The sequence below is a fragment of the Dermochelys coriacea genome, chromosome 26 (genome assembly GCF_009764565.3).
Source record: "Dermochelys coriacea isolate rDerCor1 chromosome 26, rDerCor1.pri.v4, whole genome shotgun sequence".
Lineage (NCBI taxonomy): Eukaryota > Metazoa > Chordata > Testudines > Dermochelyidae > Dermochelys > Dermochelys coriacea.
In genome coordinates this window covers 1,821,938-1,842,096 of record NC_050093.1, presented here as the reverse complement: position 1 = coordinate 1,842,096, position 20,159 = coordinate 1,821,938, and the positions used below count along the sequence as shown (strand labels likewise).

The following is a 20,159-nucleotide window of genomic DNA, read 5'->3' as shown; positions in this document are numbered from 1 at the left end:
AGCTAATGCGACAATCTACCAACAGAGTGCAGTAGATTCTCCATCATTTGTAGTCTTTCAATCGAGAGTGGATGTCTTTCAACAAATTCCTCTCTAGCTCAACCACCAGATATGGGCTAGATGCAGAAATCACAGGGTGAGGTTCTCTAGCCTGCGCGCAGAAGGAGATCATACTAGATGATTGCCAAGTTCTCCCTCTGGCCTTAAAATCTCTATTCTTGGGGTACGTTTGCTTTTGGAGCTGGAGGGTGAATTCCAGCTGGAGAAGACATACCTGCACTAGATCTGCCCGAGCTAGTGCGCTAAAGATAGAATGTAGCCATGGCAGCGTGAATAGCTGGAGCAGCGAGCCACCCTAGTATGTGCCGAGCCTCCTGGACGGGATTGTGTCCAGATGACTAGCCCAGGTCGCAGTGCTGCAGCTTTCAGCACATTAGCTCTGACAAAGCTAGCCTCGGTGTGTCTCCTGCAGCTCCAACATGGGCTCCAGCTCCAAATGTAGACGGACCTTGAGAAGCCGCAGCCTTAAAGACCAAACCTCAGGTACCAAGGGCCTGCCAGACAAAAGGAGGGATCAGCGCCACTTTCCCTTTCTCTTTCAATGTATGTTTGTTAAAGCTGAGTTAATAGTGAAAACACTATTTTCCAGCCTGAAGAAATAGCCAGCCCTCTCAGATTGATGGGGCAAGGATCAAAGAACCTATTCAGTGCCTGCAAATCAGGTGGTTATTCCCCCTGCTGAGCTTTTAGCCTAAGCAAGTGGCACTGCAGAAGTCAGTCCTCTATTAACATATTTAATTGCCCTCTTGGTAACCTCTGGTGAATGATCTGGTGATGGTGATAGCAGCAGGTTCTGATGATGTAAACATGACTTACATCTCCAAATCGCCCTGCCAAGCAGCTCTGATGGAGAACGATGATTTATGCACATCCCTGCCCTGCCGTTCCCGTCCCCCTGCCGCTCTGGGAGCTGTACGGTGTAATCTAGCACTGTGAGCCAGACATAAATCACTTGATTAAAAGCTCTAACTAATTTAAGGCAATGGAGCTGATAAATTTAATTTACACAAGGAAATAGCAACAAACAGATGCTTTGAAAGGGGCTAGCGAATCACAAAGGAAACAGAATGGGAGGCGAGAGAGACAGCTTGGAGCCACCAGGCAGGCCAGGAAAAGTTCAATGAGAGCTCACATGCCCATTGGGTCGGGCACCTGATAAAGGGGCTAACACACCTCCTACATCAGAACTGAAGACTCAAGCTGACAAGCAGCATCCTTGGTTAGAAGATGAAACCATCCGCACGGAGCAGTACCAGAGTTCAGAGCACCAGCAGGATTTCTTTTCAACATACAGGTCCCTAAGTTTGCTTAGCTGCCAGCACAAACCTGTACTACAGCAAGCACTTCCCTTCCCGTGGAATGCACCGAGCCCTGGCAGGAGTACACTGCAGTTCGATGATGCACAGCCTACCGCTCGGGCAGCGTTTCTTAGTCTAGAGCCTTGGCTGGACTCCACATTTGAAGGTTCTGCGTGACTGCTAGAGACAGGCAGCCAGCTCAGCCAGTGTCTTCCAGGAGCCTGATATGTGACAGCGTGGCCAACACACCAGGGATTGAACCAGGGCCCTCCAGCATGAGATGCTAACACTGGAGCAAAAGAGCCAAGTCTCTACAACTGTGTCCTGTAACAAACAACTTCTATGGTCTGTGATCAGCTGGGTCAGAGGGACTGTAACATGCTCACCAGGGGGGAATGAATGCATCTGCCAAAACCTCCGTTTGCAGCCCCATGCTGGGCACGTGCTGCTGAAGGGACAGGATTAGCCATGAAACAGGCTCTTTTCTCCATCCACAGCAGGATGCCGTGGGTTTGGCTTTAGTGGGTCATTCATCTGAGGGAGAGCGTCTTGAAATTTCCTTCAAGGCAGCCAGTTGGGCCAGGACAGCGGAGCCTCCTTCAGCTCCTGTTTTCTGGGGGTTCTTTAGGAATCAGAGCTGAATTCCACAGCCCCAGCTAGCCATTTTAAACATTAAACTGAGTCACGTCACAATTTGAGACAGATGTTGCTAAATAAAGATGCTTTGCTCCCTCCTCCATCCCTGTATCCTGTTCGGTGAGATGGAGACACCTTGCTATTTGTACCGCACCAGTGGTTTGCTCGGTGATTTATGGACAAGTATCTGAGTGATGGTCACCCTCAAAGGAGCTTATGGTGGAGATCAAGTGGGGAAGCGTAGGGAGCCCAACTCTGCCGAGCCCAGTTCCAACCACCCAGAACACCAGGACTGTGGTCTCTGTCAGGCTGACACCTTTCACCAGCTCTCAGCCCATGCCCACAAAGGGGAGGTCAGGGCAGTACAGCAGCAGCCCCTTCCCCAAAAAGCATCGCCCTTCTGAGCCCAGCTGTCTTATTCTTTCCATCCACCCAAGCAGCTCCTTATCCTGGGCTGTGTGTACAAGCACCTTATCGCATTTCAACCTTTCAAAGCTGAAGCCAGGGGAGGGTGAGCTCAGCTTTTGAGCTGCAGAAAGCATTCTGAATTTTCCAGCTTGGCAGGATCACCCGTCTGGTCCCAGCTGATGCAGCAAGTGACTCATGACTCAGCAATGCTGCCCTGAACCTGATGACAGCAGTTCCGCAAGCGGCCAGATGTGAATGGCAGGCACTCGGGCCCTGCAGGGCCCGGTGCTTTGGAAACCCAGGCCCCATTTAAAGGCCATTTTCTAGGTTTTATCATCTCAAGACTCTCAACAGCTGAAATGCATTTCTCAGGCGTTGAACAATTTCTCAAGGCAGTGGGGTGAACTTTAAATTCAAACAGGCTGTGGTAACGCTGAGCGAATCAGGGCTGGCACCGTATTCATCCTCGCAGGAGAAGGCAAAGCAAGAGGCAGGGAAATCTCAAGAATAGAATCGAAGCAGATGGAATTTAAATGAGCATCACAGGAGAGGTTTGGGCCCCCTCGAGCTGGAATCTAGGCTGGATTTGGGGTGTCTGCCAGCAACTTGCAGCCTGTGTACAAACACTAGCCCTAATTCTTCCCTGCAGTCCCAGTGGCTTCAGGAGAGCTGGCTATGGAGCAGGGTGGCAGGGAGCCCTGAATTCAATCCCCATTCAAATGACAGCCTCAGCATGGAGGAAGGCCATTGTGGATTTCCACAGCTCACCCATGTACCGCCAAACTTGCAAACATGTCCTCTGCTCCCAGAGAAGTCAGTAGAGTGACAGTGTCTTTCTATCCCCCAATCACAGTGGTTGTGTCACACTCACCACAATCTGCAGCCCCAGCAGACGAGCCAGTGAACACACAGCAGCAATGTGGTAACTGTTTCCCAGTGCTGACCTAGCCAAAAAATTTTCTGACCAGCTGGGGGAAAAAGAGCTTACCCCTGCCTGGGACAAAATGGCAGAGGGTAAGGACAACATTTTGGACAGAATGCCAGGACTATCAAGGGGATCCAGGACTGCAGGATGCTCTGGAGTAACTCCCATTGGGTGTCACACATGCTTACTCCCAAAGGGCAAGTTATTGGGTCCCTCGTTCATCACATGGCATGTAGTGCCCCCGTAGTGCCAGCCTGGTGCCAGCCTCCATCTTCCCCAGTCTGCCTGGCGAAGCCAGAAAATGCTCCTCTGCTCCTGGCAGAAAACTTGTCTGGAGAGGAATATTCAGGAAAAGTGAGGTTTGTCCCCAGCTGCCAGGACACAGCAGCCTCTCCGAGCAGGATGCCTGGCAGAGGAGAGCTCCCTTTGGGGCATGCTATAGATTCATTCAATCAGTCCCTCTCTGTGCTATGCATAGATGATATGGGCACTGCCTGGGAAGCTACCAGGGGAACCCAAATACACTAACTGCATTGCCTAGGAGTTAACTCTTCTCTGCTGTCATCCCTTCACTCCAGAATCTCTTTCCCTACCACGCTGCCCTTTCCTTTTGTCCTCTGGTGACCTTCTCCTATCTTTGCCTCCACCGCTGACCTTCACTTGACTCATTTGGCTTCTCTTCCAACTTGATGCATCAGTTTTGATGTCAGCTCGCTCACAGGGGCAGTCCCACCAGGTGGGAGGTTTGGAGGTGGGAGACAATGGGGTCATTGGGGAAGGTGTAAGGGGAAAGTGTTAGAGGTGGAGAGTAGGTGAGATCCTTCAACCCAGCCAGGATTTACCCAGAACAATACAAAAGACTCATCCCTGCGGAATGTGACTGCCAAGCCATGGTTTACCTTGTGGACCTGAACACTCAGAGCCATTAATGGAGTTTATCCTCCCAACACGCGACTCCTTATTCCTAGGCGAGGAAGAATGGTCCAGTGGCCAAGCCAATTTCCTGGTCTAGAGGAACCCAGAGCAGGAAGGTCACAGCCGATCACGCATCTTCTCTGTGCAAAAGTGAAGAGGAAGGTGGAGATTGGCAAATACTTTCCGGCATTCACACAGCTGTGCTTGGACAGGAACATGACAGAGCAGAGATGGGGGTGGTTTCGTCCAACATCACTGGGTGTTTATTTTCTGTTTCCAATGTCCACACAATACTAAAACCATGCAGGTAAAAGGGAACTGATTTGAGCGACCAGCTGAGGCTGCTCGGAGCCCAACCTGTGGCTCAGTCCGGGGAGAGGAGCACAGAGCTCAGTAAGTCAGAGGCTTGTGCCTGAGGTTCCGGCAGGGACGTAGTTAAAATTCCATGCTCAATTGGTCACATTTTAGTATTTAAACTCAAGCCCAGCTGTCCTGAGGATGAAGTTATTTCGTAAGAGGAAGGCAGCACACATGGCTGTTGCCAAAACATCTGGTTACAGCCCATAGCTAATTCCTCCATTTGCTGCAGCAAGTCTAGCATCGAACTCTCTGACGGAGGAAAAACAAAAGGAAATAAAATTAATCCTTTGTGCAGAGCTCGAAGGCCCTGGGATGAAAAGCTCAGGAGGTGTGCAAACATGGACAAAGCCTCCCACGGCTCCTGTGGAGAGACACTGTGTTAGCCTTGTTTTACAAAGGGTAAACTGAGGCAGAGAGAATAAAGGGTCCTCACAGACCCAGAAATGGAACCCAGGAGTTCTGACCCATGTTCTGTTTGGTGTAGGTTTGTCAATTGACAGAGATTTTGTTTTGGAATGGTGGGGTGGGAGAGGGGTTTTATAGCTAGAAAATGTGTGTGAATAACGCAGGTTCCCACCCTACCTGGTCAGATCTGGTCTCAATGGCAGGGGTGAGGCTCACCAGAACAGCAGGGAGACTCTACCTCCTTTCTGGTACGCCAGAAGAGCACTGATTTAATCTCCTTGTAAAATGGGGCTATCACCATGTCTCACACTGTGTGAGAGGCCGGGGCAGATGATAGGAGAAGACAGAGATTTTTTTCTGCAGTACCATAGAACTCCAACCCAAGAGGAACTCTCTAGACACAGGTAGGCAATGTTTTTTCCATCAAAATATTTTTTGAATTAAATGTGTTTTTCTGACTAAGATAAATAATGGCCACCGTGTTAGGGTTTTCCAATGAATGAAGCAGTGAAAAAAAATTCTGGGGAAATTTTGAAAAAACAATTTTTTAACAAGAAGTCTCCCCACAAAAAAACAATTGGTAATTTTTGACCGCACACTAGAATTTTCTCTCCTAAAACTGGCACATAACATGTAAGTATAAAATCATGTATAAAGTAAAGTATAAAATCACAAGACTGTTCCCAATGGCCTGGGGAACGATCAAGGGTGAAAGCATCGTAAGCCAATGCCTACCAGTCACCTGCACGCAGGCTAGGAGAACCAGGGTCACCTGTCTCCACCCTGGATTTCTCCAGTTGGTTCAAAGTTAGGTTAACTTTCCACCCTTGCCCCAAGGGAAAATTTCCTTCTGCAGAGTTGGGCAACGATCCCACAGCATAGGCTCAGCCAATCAGGGACACAGAAAAAAAACCATGCTGAAACTCAAAACACATCACAAAGAGCAAAGCTAGAGGATTCACAATGTTCCCGCAAGGGGAAAAGTTAGCAAGAAGTTTGTGCAGATAGTCCACGAACACACCAAGACGGGCTTTTGGCACAAGCTTTTGGCAACGGGCTTTTGGCACGAGGTCCTAATGTGAACTCAGCCCCAGGCTGGGCTTGAGTATCTTTGTGGCTTACCTCATAGTAGTTCGCACTGTGTCTCCTGCCACCTAGGAGTAACCCAGCCATCTCCTGACAAAGGTTTTCTGTGCAACACTCAGAGTCACCAGGCAGATGCTGATAGTTCTCAAGCAGCTGCCGTCCAGTGCTTTTCAAACCCTCGTCGAGCTGCACTCCAATGGCAGAGCAAGGGGCCACTGCTAAGCCGGCAGCTGCTAGGCCAAGCGGACCCCTAAACTGAGCAGATGTGCTGTAGAAATCCGTTGGTATCTCTTATGCTCCAGTAGTGCCCACAGGCCCAATCAGGCTCATGGCTCTGCTGGGTGCTGTAGAGACAGACGAGGATACATTCCTTGCCTCCAAATACTAATTTTAACCCGCTTACCACATGTTCCTTTAAGATTGAATGCGGTTTTCTGTTGGCTCAGATCAGAGCTGCCTCCCTGTTGATTCCCAGCCAATTCCAAAGCAGGAGGTGACAGCTACTGAGTCCTTGGCTGAGCTGTTATGATACCCAGCAGGCCAACAGCAGAACGCAGGTGTCCTGTGGCCTAGCCACAAAACCTTCCCCCAGAGGTCCATTAGGACCTTCTGGAGCCCCGAAGTCTTTGCTCCATGCTCTCCTAGCTGTCTGAGAACCAGGAAATGCTGGGAAGGCCCCATATCAGGCTGAAGTGCTCAGAGCAGCCATACAGATTCCCTCCCCCCGCCCTCTCCCTATTTACTTTATCCCAAAGCCAGGTAAAGGAGATGGCCATATATACTCAAGAGTACTTGAAATCCAAAGGAGCAGCCCTTTCACCTGTTGCAACTTGTGCAATGCCAACAGTAGCTGTGCCTGTACCTGTCCCCTCCTCCTGCCCCTCCTCCCTGTTCACAAGGAATTAGAGAGTGCACAAGCCTCCCAGAGAGACACCTCCAACCGGAGTTGGTATAAACTGCAAGGCTGTATCAAAAACTCTTGGTTAAAGTCTTTAATAATTACAAGAATTCCAGATTCATTACAGAAGAGCTTAGAACAATAATATTCTCCGTACAAAGGCAAAATAAACTTTTCAAGTAATAGCATCCTGGTTCTGGAATTTGAAATGCCTGCGAGTGGAAGGGAAGGGCTCCTGCTCCTGGGTGTCTGCCACAGCATGAAGGCACCTTTCCCCCGGAGGAACTGCTCCAGGGGGTGAGAGGGTGGGGAATCTGGACACAGCCTTCAATGGCCGCAGCTAAGAGGGAGAGTTTGCTGAACGCAGGTAACGTGGAGTTCAGTGAAGTGCAGGTCTGGCACAAGGAAAAGCCAGCTACGGATGTGGCCTCGTGTAAAAAAACAAAAAACAAAAAAAAAACACCACAACAAAAATGCACTGTTCCCTTCCGCACCCCAAGCTAAGCAGCCCAGGTTTAGCTCCATGCTAACCACAGCTGGGGCTTCCAATACAAGGCAGGGTTGAGGTTTCTAAGAACTGAAAGTTTCACTGGAAAATGAGTGTTCAAAGACACACAAAACCACTGGCCAAAAAGTCCTTGCTGAGCCACTGCAAGGAACTTCCCCGGAACAAGGACAAGGAAACCTCTTATTCCGCTTTGGAAGGGAGCTTCCCTTGGCCTTCCACTGGGAAGAAAGAATCTACAAAGCTCCTCCCTGCAGACCTCCTCATCCGCACCGTACAGATGTACCAGCTGCGTTTAAGGCACTCAAGGAGTTTGTTCAAGGAAGCAGAGCACCTCGCCAGGTGGAGGAGAGACAGGGGCTCACCAGCCCCTGCACTCCACACTCTAGACCAGAGTGCATGGCAGGAGCAACGAGGAGCTGATTCAGAGACAGGGATGGGAAGATTGAAGCAGGCTTGGAGCGCGGCTGGAATGTACATTGCGAAGCAGGATCGGAGGTGGCTAAACACTATGGATGCTGATTCAGTATTCCCTGCTCTCTCCAGATGCCCCATGCAAGGCAGACAGCAGGGAACCAACTCAGCTATGACAAAGGGTTATTCACGCTTCCTACAAACGCCTATGGCTATTGCTGGGAAAGGCGCTTTGCCCCTCCCCACACGGGCAGAGTCCCAGCTCTGTCACTGGCAGTGTCCTAAGCCCTCTGTTTAAAATACAGATCACAGTGGCTCTCCAGCACGTCACTATCACACACTCACGCACCAATATGGTGATCCGAGTGCTTCACAAGCTGTGCCCAAGTGCAGAAGGGCCCCTCAGATCCAGAACCCAGCACCAGATGCCAACAGAGGGATTTACATGGGGGTCGAGGTGTGAGAAGGGAGAAAAGGCCATTTATACAATGACAACATATTCCCGAAAGGCAGCAAACACTGTCATTAGTATTATTATTATTACTGTTTAATACAACCCCATATAAAACTGAAGCAGCAGCAATTTTTATTGAGGGACCTAAACTGAAATAGGTTTAGAACATAATTTAAAAAAATAAAAACAGCAAAAGTAGCAAAATATATGAACTTTTTTTTTTTTATAGCAACTGATCTCTACCAGCCACTAGTAACTTACTACCAAACTGGTATATCTCTGGTAACAACCCTTTTAAAAAGACATGTAAATATATATTCATATTTATACATATTTGTAGCTATGTACACAAGATTTCTTTTTTTGTTTGTTTTTAGCACTGGTATATTTGGCTGCTTCCTCCACTATCAGTGCTGAGCCGGGCTATATGCTGCGTCTGGCCATTTCCAACGTACCATGTGTTTGGTCAGCAAAGCAAATTAGTATTGGAATTAATAAGCCATTGGCCAGTCTTCAAACCATCTCACATTGCAATAACCACCCAGCTAGGGTTCCCGCACCATCCAAGACAGAGATGCTTCCGACGCATTAAGATTTCCCAGCCTGCACTTCTTCACTGCTGGTGGAGCTGCACTCAGTGCTGGCATTAGCTTATTGAGCTGTTGAAGTTTGGATCGCGTGGGTTTGCAAGTATAAAAGAACACAAGGATAGTCCAGGTTTCCATGTCCTCCTCCTTGAGAATGTCAGTCTGTCAATCCCTTGCAAAGAAAGGAACGCACATTATTGGCTGGTTCCAGGAGAGGGAGCCTGCAACTGGTTCTCTATCTGGGCACTGGCCAAAGAGTGGGGTTCAGTTTTAGTCCACTGCAACTATTCAAGCACAGGTTTCATGGAAAGGAAATAAAAAAACAAACCTTTGAGATGCAGACAGTTCACAGCTAAGGTGGCTGGTGAAGCTGGCATGAGACATCGGTGAATTTGGTTATGGGAGATGTGTCTTTGAAATCCTTTACGCAATAGCTAAAAGTGATGGATGGCTGCACAGACAGCTTCCTGGCAGCAGCCTGGATAGCAGAGATGCATGCAAACACACACGCACACACACAGAGTTGTCAGTCTGTTGCATGGAAGTCCCAGCCTCAGCGTCGTTTAAGTCCACCGTTGGTGTGCTGATGCGGGTACTTGGGAAGACAAGGTTCATCTGGAAGAGGATCGTGGGAAAAAACTGAGTCCTCCCCCGAGGAACAGGTGGAGCTGCGGGTGTCTGGGAAACTGGGAGAATACTGATCCAGCGGCATGGAAAGATCCAGGTATTCCTGGAGGGGACAAAATCCCAGGGACACAGCTCAGACCGAGAATCCAGAACCCAGGTTAGAAGAGGCCATGCAGTGACACACTACACTAAAGAAACAAGCAGAGCCGAGCCAGGAACCTCAGTTTCCCCACATGCGAGGCAACCTTTGCTCTGGTGGGCAGGTGAGGTATGTGCATGGAACTCCCAATGATACCCACAGGCACCAGCGACTACACTGCATGGAGCCAACAACTCCAGCTCACTCACTTCTGGACTGAGGATGCCAAGTGGGGGTAAACAATGCAGAGACTCTGAATTTGCAAGTCTTCCCGTAAAGAGGTTCTATGGGAAAGTTTGGTTCTGGAACAGGCATAGAATCATAGGACTGGAAGGGACCTCAAGAAGTCATCTAGTCCAGTCCCCTGCACTCATGGCAGGACTAAGTATTATCTAGACCATCCCTGACAGGTGTTTGTCCAACTTGCTCTTAAAAATCCCCAATGATGGAGATTCCACAAACTCCCCAGGCAATTTATTCCAGTGCTTAACCACCCTGACAGTTAAGAAGTTTTTCCTAATGTCCAACTTAAACCTCCCTTGCTGCAATTTAAGCCCATTGCTTCTTGTCCTATCCTCAGAGGTTAAGAAGAACAATTTTTCTCCCTCCTCTTTGTAAAAACCTTTTATGTACTTGAAAACTGTTATAATATCTCGCTCAGTCTTCTCTTCTCCAGACTAAACAAACCCAATTTTTTCAATCTTCCCTCACAGGTCATGTTTTCTAAACCTTAAATCATTTTTGTTGCTCTTCTCTGGACTTTCTTCAATTTGTCCACATCTTTTCTGAAATGTGGCACCCAGAACTGGACACAATACTCCAGTTGAGGACTAATCAGAGCGGAGTAGAGCAGAAGAATTACTTCTCGTGTCTTGCTTACAACACTCCTGCTAATACATCCCAGAATGATGGTTGTTTTTTTTGCAACAGTTTTACACTGTTGATGCATATTTGGCTTCTGGTCCACTATGACCCCCAGATCCCTTTCCGCAGTACTCCTTCCTAGGCAGTCATGTCCCATTTTTTATGTGTGCGATTGATTGTTCCTTCCTAAGTGGAGTACTGTGCATTTGTCCTTATTGACTTTCATCCTATTTACTTCAGACCATTTCTCCAGTTTGTCCAGATCATTTTGAATTATAATCCTATCCTCCAAAGCATGTGCAACCGCTCCCAGCTTGGTATCATCCACAAACTTAGAAGTGTACTTTCTATGCCATTATCTAAATCATTGATGAAAATATTGAACAGAACCAGACCCAGAACTGATCCATGCGGGACCCCACTCGATATGCCCTTCCAGCATGACTGCGAAACACTGATAACTACTCTCTGGGAACGGTTTTCCAACCAATTTTGCACCCACCTTATAGTAGCTCCATCTAGGTTGCATTTCTCTAGTTTGTTTTTGAGAAGGTCATGGAAGACAGTATCAAAAGTTTTACTAAAGTCAAGATATACCACATCTACCACTTCCCCACTATCCACAAGGCTTGTTAACCTGTCAAAGAAAGCTATCAGGTTGGTTTGACACGATTTGTTTTTGACAAATCCATGCTGACTGTTACTTATCACCTTATTATCTTCTAGAGGTTTGCAAATTGATTGCTTAATTATTTGCTTCATTTCTTACCTGGTTGGAGGTCATGGCCACAATCCTATCCAAGTCTTCTACCAGCTGCTTAAAGGTGGGTCTCTGGGATGGGACTGCATGCCAGCAATCTCGCATCATCATGTATCTGAAAACAGAGGAGTAAGAGGAGGCTGAACAAGCCTCCTGGAGACAATTCCAAGCTTGCTAGTCTGTCTGCTAGAGCCCAGGGCACAGCACCTGGGCCATCAGCAGCCCCAAACTTGAGTGAAACGGAGCAGGGTGCAACCAGCCCACCACAAAGCTGCAACCCTCAGGGCTTCCGGCTCCTCACACGGATCAAAATGGAGAGCTGCTGTCTCCCTGGAGGGGTGCGTCAGGGACTCTGTGGGCCACCCAGGCTGCAGTGAGCCAGCGGGTTGCACCTTGGGCCAGGACAGAATCAGAGAAGATGTTATTTCTTAGGATTAGCGTTAATCCTTTTCATTAAAAGAAGATGACACCCCACCCCACCCTGGGGTGGGCACGCTTGGAAGGATGTTGTCAGTTGTTCTAAGAGGAAGATATAACTAAAGGCTAAGTTAGTCCCTGCTCTGAGGTCAAGCTGTGATTCTCTCTTGCTGAGAAATAACAAAGGAAGATGTTGATTACTGCAAACAGATTCAGCTGAGATTTCTGCAGGGCTGGGAACTTCTGGGAAAATAACTCGGAACATCTGCCATTGCCCAAAACGTGCCCTTGCCATTTAGCTCTAGGCGGTGCTGCTTGCACAGCTGAGGAGGCTGACTTTTAATATGGTCTCTAACGATCTCTGAAATAAAACCCTTGGCTGTTTTGCTGAGCTCTGGCTTTGCTGCAGCCCCAGGATCCTTGGGCTGTAGGAAGGGACATAAAACAAATGGGTGGAAGTCCAGCAAGGAGCAGTATAGAAAGGACACAGGTTACGAAGAGGAGCTGGAACAAGCTGGGCAGGGGCAGGGCCGAGGATAGAGCTCTGTCCCCAGATCCGCCAACAAACATCACACAGAGGATGGAAAGAGCCCAAGTGGCAGCAGGAAAAATGTAGGTTTTACAGGAGGAAGAAAAGCAGCAATCTGTGAACAGGCTGGGGATGGCCCAGGCTGCCAGAAGAGGGGAAGAAATGGCCATCGCTGGAGACACTCAAAGTTGAGACAAGAAGTCAGGGAGGGGACTTCCGCCATCAGCATGTTCCTGGAGACTAATCTTCTAACTCTGAGTTCTGGAAAAGATTCCCCTCCTCTCCTCCTTTTCCCAAGGCTGTTTATTTTAAGGACATGTCCAGCTAACGCACCAGCAGCCGATGTGACCAGCAATAAGGATGCTGGGCCGAAAGCTGCTTCCGCACCGGGGCAGCCAGAGGAACAAAGTTAATCTAAATCAAATGCCTGCAGCAGGCCAGAGCCTCTCCTTCCTCAGAACCACGCAGCTCAGAGTTCTGGTGTGAATCAAGAACCCAAGGCTTGCCAGTGGGCTCTAATGACTTGTCTACACATGGGGAGTTAGTCCTAATTAACTCCATGTGTAGACGACCTTATTCCGAATTAGCTTAATCCACTGAGGCACTCTAATTCCTGAATAAGGGTGTCCACACATGGAGTTAATCTGGGAACAGTTAATTTGCTTTAAATTCACACCCTACTTTATTCTGGACTAACTGTCATGTGCTGACAAGCCCTAAATCAATTTCCTGTGACACTCATCTGTCAGCGAGGGTTCTGTCACAAAGCAGGGGGAGGGGACAGGTAACATCAGTCAGGACTCTGCACCTCCTTCCCCATCCCGGCTTTGCTCCCTGGCAGAGAGCTGCACTTACAGCTCATTGGTGCAGTTGCTGGGCTTGTCCATTCTGTGGCCTTCTTTCAACAACTTGAAGAGCTCCTCAACGGGTATCCCGGGGTATGGCGAGCCACCCAGCGTGAAGATTTCCCACAGCAGCACGCCAAAGGACCACCTGCTCCAGACACAAAAACACAGTATTAAACAGACACAGCTCCCACCCCAACACTGCCCTGCAACCCATCCCTCTGCCCGACACACAGCTCCTCTGGGCAGCTGCAGACACCGAGAGGGGAGAATGCCTGTGCCACTAGTGCGCATCATTAGCTCGCAAGAACAACACCAGTGATACCCACTGAGAACACAACACACGGGGTCCGTCCGTCACAGTGGAAGTAAGTCACAGTCCTAGTGCACTACACCTTGCCCCTTGTTAGGACACCAAGGCCAAGGTTTGCATAAGTGATTAGTGATTTTGGGTGTCCAACTTAACATATCTTAAAAGGGGCCTGTTCTTGAGAAAATGCTGAGCGCCCATGCTGTGAAAATCAGCAAGATGTCTCAGGTCATCCAAAATCACTGGGCACTTGTGAAAAACCTTAGCCCAGGTGCCAAATTCAGCTTTTAGTTCCACGAGCACAAGCAGGCCGGCTTCGATGGCCTCACAGCTGTGCAGCTGAGAGCAGAATGTAGCTTCCAAGCATTCATCATCAGAAGGCATCGGACAGGAGAGAGTTTAAAAGCTTCCGATGATTTAAAAGATCTTTGCAGGAAAGTGAAGAGCTCGGATTGGCAGCTCTAATTCAGAGGCATTTGGAAGACAAACAAGCCCTGCTGCCAGATCATTTAGATTCAAAATATTGTGTCTGCTTATGACAATTATTATTTCATTAGATTAAGATGAATCCCATCTGGTGCTTTTCACCTTTGGGAAAATACCCGACACAAAGGAGGCTTATGGAGAGGCTGCTTGAATGCCACATGGCAGGCCAATGGCTAAATAGGAAGGGGAGACATGCAGACAGAGTCCCAACACGACGTGATACAGCTGGTGGGCTGGGAGAGCAGTGTGGATGGGTCAGCAATATGGAGCTTCATTTGGAGTCCAGCTGCACATCTGTGTTTGCAGTGGAGAACGCTCAGCACGTTGGAGAGAGGCGGGTGTTATCCATGAGAGAGGGGAGAGGAAAAACAGTTCCCTGGAACAGTGATTTTGGGACAGCCCCTCCCACGACCCAGCTGGCCCTAACCTAGTCTATCCTTTGAATTGTACCTAGGCACGCATAGCCATGCAAGGACCATGCTGCAACACAGATACCTCCTCACGGCTGGCAGGAGCGGTGGGGTACTCACACGTCACTCTGATGTGTGTATATTCGGTCGAACAAGGCCTCCGGTGCCATCCACTTCACTGGTAAGCGACCCTGGAATGCAGGAAAGCCCCCCCACCTGAATTCAGCCTCCAGAGGAGAAGCAGGCTTGATTCTGTACAATACGTTAGCCTCCCCTCTGTAACTGCGACACCCAGCCTTGGTTCACGGCACCCTGGGCATTGCCATCAAGGGAATCATGACACCTACGCTGGGAAAGTCTCTTTGGCAAAAAGGGACCTTCGTCCTGGGTAAAAGGGACAGAGGATGTCTAGTGCTCCATCCCCGAGGGCTTTATGGATGATCACCCACCACCAAAATGCAGCCTCCCCTGCGGGGGGGTTGGGGGGGGGAATGGTAGCTGTCTAAGCCCTTTCTCCTAACTAGTTAGTGCCGCCACTCTTGTGCGAAAGGCCAGGGAGCGTTCCATGATCGCCCGTGTTCGGGACCTTGGCACCAGGAGGAGAAACTCAGGGCCTGCTCTCTCCCAGCCTTGGGCCTTCTCGCTGCCGCGGCAACTGAGCGGGGTGGGCGGCCGAGGGCGAGGGCAGGCCATGGGGAGAATGAAGGGAGCAGAGGGCATGCTGCCCACCGGGCAGACATCACTCTGCTGTTACGGGACCGAGGAGAATCTCTCTCTCTGCATACGGCAGCCCGTGCTCACAGAGCTCGGGACTTCAGTACAGACACCGCCCTAGAAAGACTCCAGCCAAGCTATAAACATTGGCAGAGGCCTCAGGAAAAACCTGCTAGCTCTAAAGCGGAGCTTCAGCTCGTTCCCCTTCCCCCACTGCACCACTCACATTCGTCGTCTTCTTGTAGTAGTCGATGTGGTGGATGTCCCGGGCCAGGCCGAAGTCTGCGATCTTCATCACGTTGTCTTCCGTCACCAGGACGTTCCTGGCAGCCAGGTCTCTGTGGATGCACTGAAGAGAACGGAGACCCCGTTAGGCCGGGGGTTTTCGCTGCTGCATTGGCTGGCGTGTTAGCAAAGACCTTGCCTTGCACTGCACTACCCGCCAGCCTTCACAGGGCCACAGCCATGATCCCAGAGCACAAAACACGGCCAGCCGGGGGAACCGGGTGCCAAGCCCTAATCCCTTCCTGGCCCAGGCCAGCTGAGAATCTCTAGAGACTCTTTCGCTTACTGCTGATGTACGTGCAGTTGGCCACGGCGACTCCAGCATCGTTAGAGTGACCTTTCAAGCATTATCAACATGTCCTGATTCCAGACAGAAGGCAGGTAACGGGGGTTTCAGTTCAGTAATTACCTCTTTCGCTCCAGCCTCACTTCCGCTCCAGCTAGGGGTATGCGGAGATGGACTCAGTGCCATTGTATTGCTCGTATTTTAAATTTTCAATATGTTGGGGAAAGAGGCCAGATCCGCAGCCCTGAACAGCTACGATTTCTGCTTGTCCACAGAGCCCAGACAGACAGTACGGCAGCATTCACGGGCCCCAGGCAAAGTCCTCAGCTCTGTTCGGGGACAGGCCTCTGAGGGGAGAAGGGAGTTTTGTCTTCAAGGCTCCCTTGGCCTTTCAGCAGCAAAGGGTCCAGTTAGTGGGTTAGTGCAGGGGTGGGTTTGGGGATCCTTGGATTGAGAGCCCCAAACTCATTTGACTCAGACCAGCCAACCACTACCTGAATTTTCAGTCACAGGGGCTGTTTTCATGACTTGGGGCGGATTCAGACTGGGAACCCGGCCTCCATTGACTGGGTCAGGCTCCTAGAGGTGCCCAATCATCACTCCTCTGTGCTCCCCAGCCTGGAGAGGGATGGGGGTTCTGCGAGTGCTCCCCCAGTACGGAGCTCGCGACCACTGCTCACCTTTTTGGATGCCAGGTATTCCATCCCCCTGGCCACTTGGTACGCGCAGGACACCAGGTCCTTAAAGGAGAGCTGCTCCTCGGGGAGATGGGTCGGGTTGTAGCAGTACTCCATGCCGGGGGGCCGCCGGGCCTGCAGGTACTCCCGCAGGTTGCCTTTGGACGCATACTCCACAATCACATAGAGTGGACCTAAGGCAAACGGGAGGGGACAAAGCCGAGCGTCTCAGGCTTCGGGCTTGGATGCACAGGACACATGGCTGCATGGGCATTTAAGCTGTGTATTGTGCACATGCACAAGCCCTTCAGAGCCTCCAGAGCACAGAGCCCCATGACTGCCAAGTGTCTGTCTGAGGGGTGCCTGTGGGCTTGGGTTTCATACAGGGGAGCTGCAGGAGCTGATCCACAGCATGGAATCAAAGTCTCTGCTCAGAACAGAGCTCGGGCATCTTGCGTGCATGCGTACATACACCCCCCCCCCCCGCACACTCTCACACATGTACACATACCACTTCTTTGGCAAGTCAGAAGCTGCTCCTCTGACGTGTAAGGGGAAGAACTGGCCCTGCTCCTGCTCTGTGTTGAGTCAGCCGCACTCCAATCCAGAAAATCACACAACAAAAACAAACCCAGGCCCACATGCAGGCTGAGTGTGATGTGACTCACCCAACCCCAGGGCTCTATGACCAGCTCCGGCCATGTGAAAACAAACCGCCTTGTTCCACTCCTCCCCACAGCCAATATAAAGTGAGCTCTGTGTGTGCACATCCATACACCCACGCCTGCACATATACCTCACAGAGGCTTTCTGGCCCAGCATCCCTTCCGTTCCTTCAGGCCCAAACACAGAGAGACTCTAGAAATGGCCAGACAACTCTGACCCTGCTAGCATTTGCCAGGAGAGGTGCCTCCCTGTCAGCCACAAACTCCCTCTGGTCTTCATAAGAACGGCCATACTGGGTGAGACGAAAGGTCCATCTAGCCCAGTAGCCTGTCTTCCGACAGTGGCAAGTGCCAGGTGCCCCAGAGGGAAGGAACAGAACAGGGAATCATCCAGTGATCCATCCGCTGTCGCCCATTCCCAGCTTCTGGAAAACAGGCTAGGGACACCATCCCTGCCATTCACTGGGCACTGGCCCTTTCAGACAGCTCTGGGATGGCCAACCATTTTCAAAACTCATCTGGGTTAAAGTCCCTTTATCTTTCCACCTCTACAACCTCACCCTGGAGCCCCAGGCTACCCCCAGCATTCTTGCTATCCTAGCAGAGAAGCAGTTTGCTGGAGTCTCAGCCATGCACAGAGAACTTACCATCCTGAGTGCAGGCTCCCAGGAGGTTGATGATGTTCTTGTGCTTGCCAATCATTTTCATCATCTCCATCTCAGATATCAGGTCAGATAAGTCCTTCTCCGTAGCATCAGCTTAAAACACAAAGAAAGGCACAGGTCATGTTTGCTCAGGCTGGGTTAAGCTAACGTGAGGCCTAGAACTAGGTCTGCAGCAGCATCCATTAGGCAGCTTTAGATTTACAGACTTGGTTTTCTTTGTCCTCCTCCTTCACAGAGATGCAGAGCACTCACACTGTGTACGTACAGGCATATCTCGCGGTAGCCCCATCGGAACAATTTCACCCCAGGAAGTGCTGCAATATTCACAGCTAAACCAGCATTTGCAGGTTCATCTCCCTTTCCAGGACTGGGCTGGTTTGGGGAGTTAGGTATTTCTCCCCAGCCGCCTCCCAGGTGGAGTGGCAGAGACCGAGCTCAAGCGAGAAAGGCGGTCAGACAGCAGTGACAAGCATGGCATAAATTAACGAGCTAGATCAGATAGAATGAAATCTGTACAAGAGACTTTCCTAACAGGCATTCTCCGGCCTTAAGGGACCACCCACAGCATCCCCGTACACAGAGTATAATTCTTCTCTGCCTTTATTTGCTGGCCCCTTCCACAACCAGTTTTTATTGCCCCTTTTGTCACTCAAAACAGAGATCGTTAGAGAAGCTATTAGATTGTGCAGGGGGATTCCATCAGAGCAGCTGCTGGGGAGAGCCCAGCTCTCCCTGGGCAGCACGTACCACTGCAGGGCTGAACTGCAGAGGCTCTGGATAAGTGAACGCTGGCTCGAGGGGAGTGCAAACTGGGCGTGAAAGGCTATTCCTTGGCTGTGCAGACCTTGGCCATGGCTACGCTCCAGGCCTCAAGCTATCTGCTGTGGGATTCCAGCAGCTATAGGCCTATGACAGCCGCTGGGCGCGCAGAGTCAGAAGCTCTTCTTGAAAAAAACCCAATCGATGCTGCTAACGACAAACTTGCTCAGTTGGGGCCCAATCCAACAACTCCCATTGGTTTCAGTGGGAGAGAGACGAGGCCCTTCTAGAACACAGGGCTGGCCAGGCCAGGCCTCCAGCAAACATGCACACTCCCCCTGCCTCTCCTCCCCAAGGTACATTTCCCAAAGTCAGCAGGATTGATGCTAGCCTGAGCTGAGACCGACTCAGAGAGGCAGCTGCAAAGCTGGAGAAAACCCTGCAGTGCCTATGGCCCCTACTTACATTTCAGCATCTTGACTGCCACTTTAGTCACGCGGTTTGGCTTGTCCTTGTCCAGGCCGATGGCTTCAGCGAGAACCACCTGCCCAAAGCAGCCTTCACCCAGAGGCTTACCCAGGATGAGCCTAGATGAGAGGAGAGAAGAAGGTAAACCAGAGGAGGAGGGATGCAGCTCGTGTCTGCAAAGAGAGATACATTCATACAGAAAGGACACAAGAGGTAACTCTGCAGAAAGGAGGCAAGTTCCTGATGGGAATGCATGCTCCCCTGGGAAAGGCAGGGCCAACGTCATGGGCGTGCATGGGAGAGGACATTATATGGGTGACATTGCCCCAGTGACTTCAGCACAGAATCCAGCAAGGCCGTAAGCAGGAACACACATAATGCCCTTTGCAGGCTGGAGGAGTCTATCTGTGGGCTAAGAAGCCGAGCACAGCTCAGGGCACATGGATTTTTTTGCATATCAGGATGTGTTCTAATGGAGAGTTATACAATTAGAAAACAGCAACTTCAGGAGCTTGTAATCAATGCAGTGCAGCCACAGCTGGTCATTACGCAACTGAGGCTGCTGGAGAGAGATCGATTCATGTTCCAGTAAGGCCTCACCACCCGTAGATTTGAGTGAGGTTGATCTCTCTGTAGGGATGAGAATATTCTGAGCACCTTCAGCGTCTGGGGGAGCGAGAGGGGCAGAGGTTTCACGGAGGGGGTTATCACACAGGAAGGCACAAACCCAGCAGTCATTTCTCTTGACTATTTGAAATCCATTTCAGATGTGACACAGCGGAACAGGCATGGAGATGCACAATGCTCCCTGCTGCTGGTCTGCAAGCAGCAAGGGTAGGATGGAGACGCACATCGGCCCCTGGGAGCACATGCTCACCCTGAGGGCAAAGCTCTGGAATGGCTGTTTCGAATGGCTGTTTCAGGGAGGAACACACCAGCCATGAGTCCTCCTCCCCATTAGCATAATTATGGGACATGATGTGCTAAGGGCCTGATCCAGCTCCTGCTGACCCCAGCAGGAGCATTTCCTTTGACTTCAGTAGCATTTGGATCAGGCTGTGGAGTAATTGCGATCAGATGCAGGAGTCAGCTAGCTACGGAAAGGCCGGGGTTGCCCCTCTGTGCAGCCTGGCGCGAGAGATTGCGTCACCTGTCCCGGGGGAGCTCCCACCGAGGGTCTTCGGGAAGCTCGTATTCCGAGACACCTGCCAGCATGGGGGTGCCACTAGAGGAGAGCCGCGAGGGCCTGACAAGCATCACCCCTGAGTTCATGGAGGAGCTGGAGTCTGCTGACACCTGCAA

At 50.4% G+C, this 20,159-nt stretch overlaps 1 protein-coding gene across 9 annotated transcripts in view; it reads right to left on the bottom strand.

The window, feature by feature from the left end:
- FGFR1 (fibroblast growth factor receptor 1) overlaps positions 1–20,159 on the bottom strand; it is an 87,840-nt gene that overhangs the window by 8,665 nt on the left and 59,016 nt on the right. For 7 of the 9 annotated variants that reach the window (XM_043502998.1, XM_038384575.2, XM_043503002.1 and 4 more), the window contains 9 exons: positions 20,008–20,153; positions 18,855–18,976; positions 17,613–17,723; positions 16,304–16,494; positions 15,279–15,401; positions 14,459–14,529; positions 13,143–13,280; positions 11,351–11,456; positions 7,071–9,681 (listed from right to left, as the gene is read on the bottom strand). In XM_043502998.1, coding sequence (XP_043358933.1) covers positions 9,505–9,681; positions 11,351–11,456; positions 13,143–13,280; positions 14,459–14,529; positions 15,279–15,401; positions 16,304–16,494; positions 17,613–17,723; positions 18,855–18,976; positions 20,008–20,153 — 1,185 coding nt within the window. In that variant the 3' untranslated portion in view covers positions 7,071–9,504. Of the gene's footprint in view, positions 1–7,070; positions 9,682–11,350; positions 11,457–13,142; positions 13,281–14,458; positions 14,530–15,278; positions 15,402–16,303; positions 16,495–17,612; positions 17,724–18,854; positions 18,977–20,007; positions 20,154–20,159 lie in introns of those variants that run through there. The other 2 variants (XR_006277109.1, XM_043502997.1) reach the window with 2 other exon arrangements.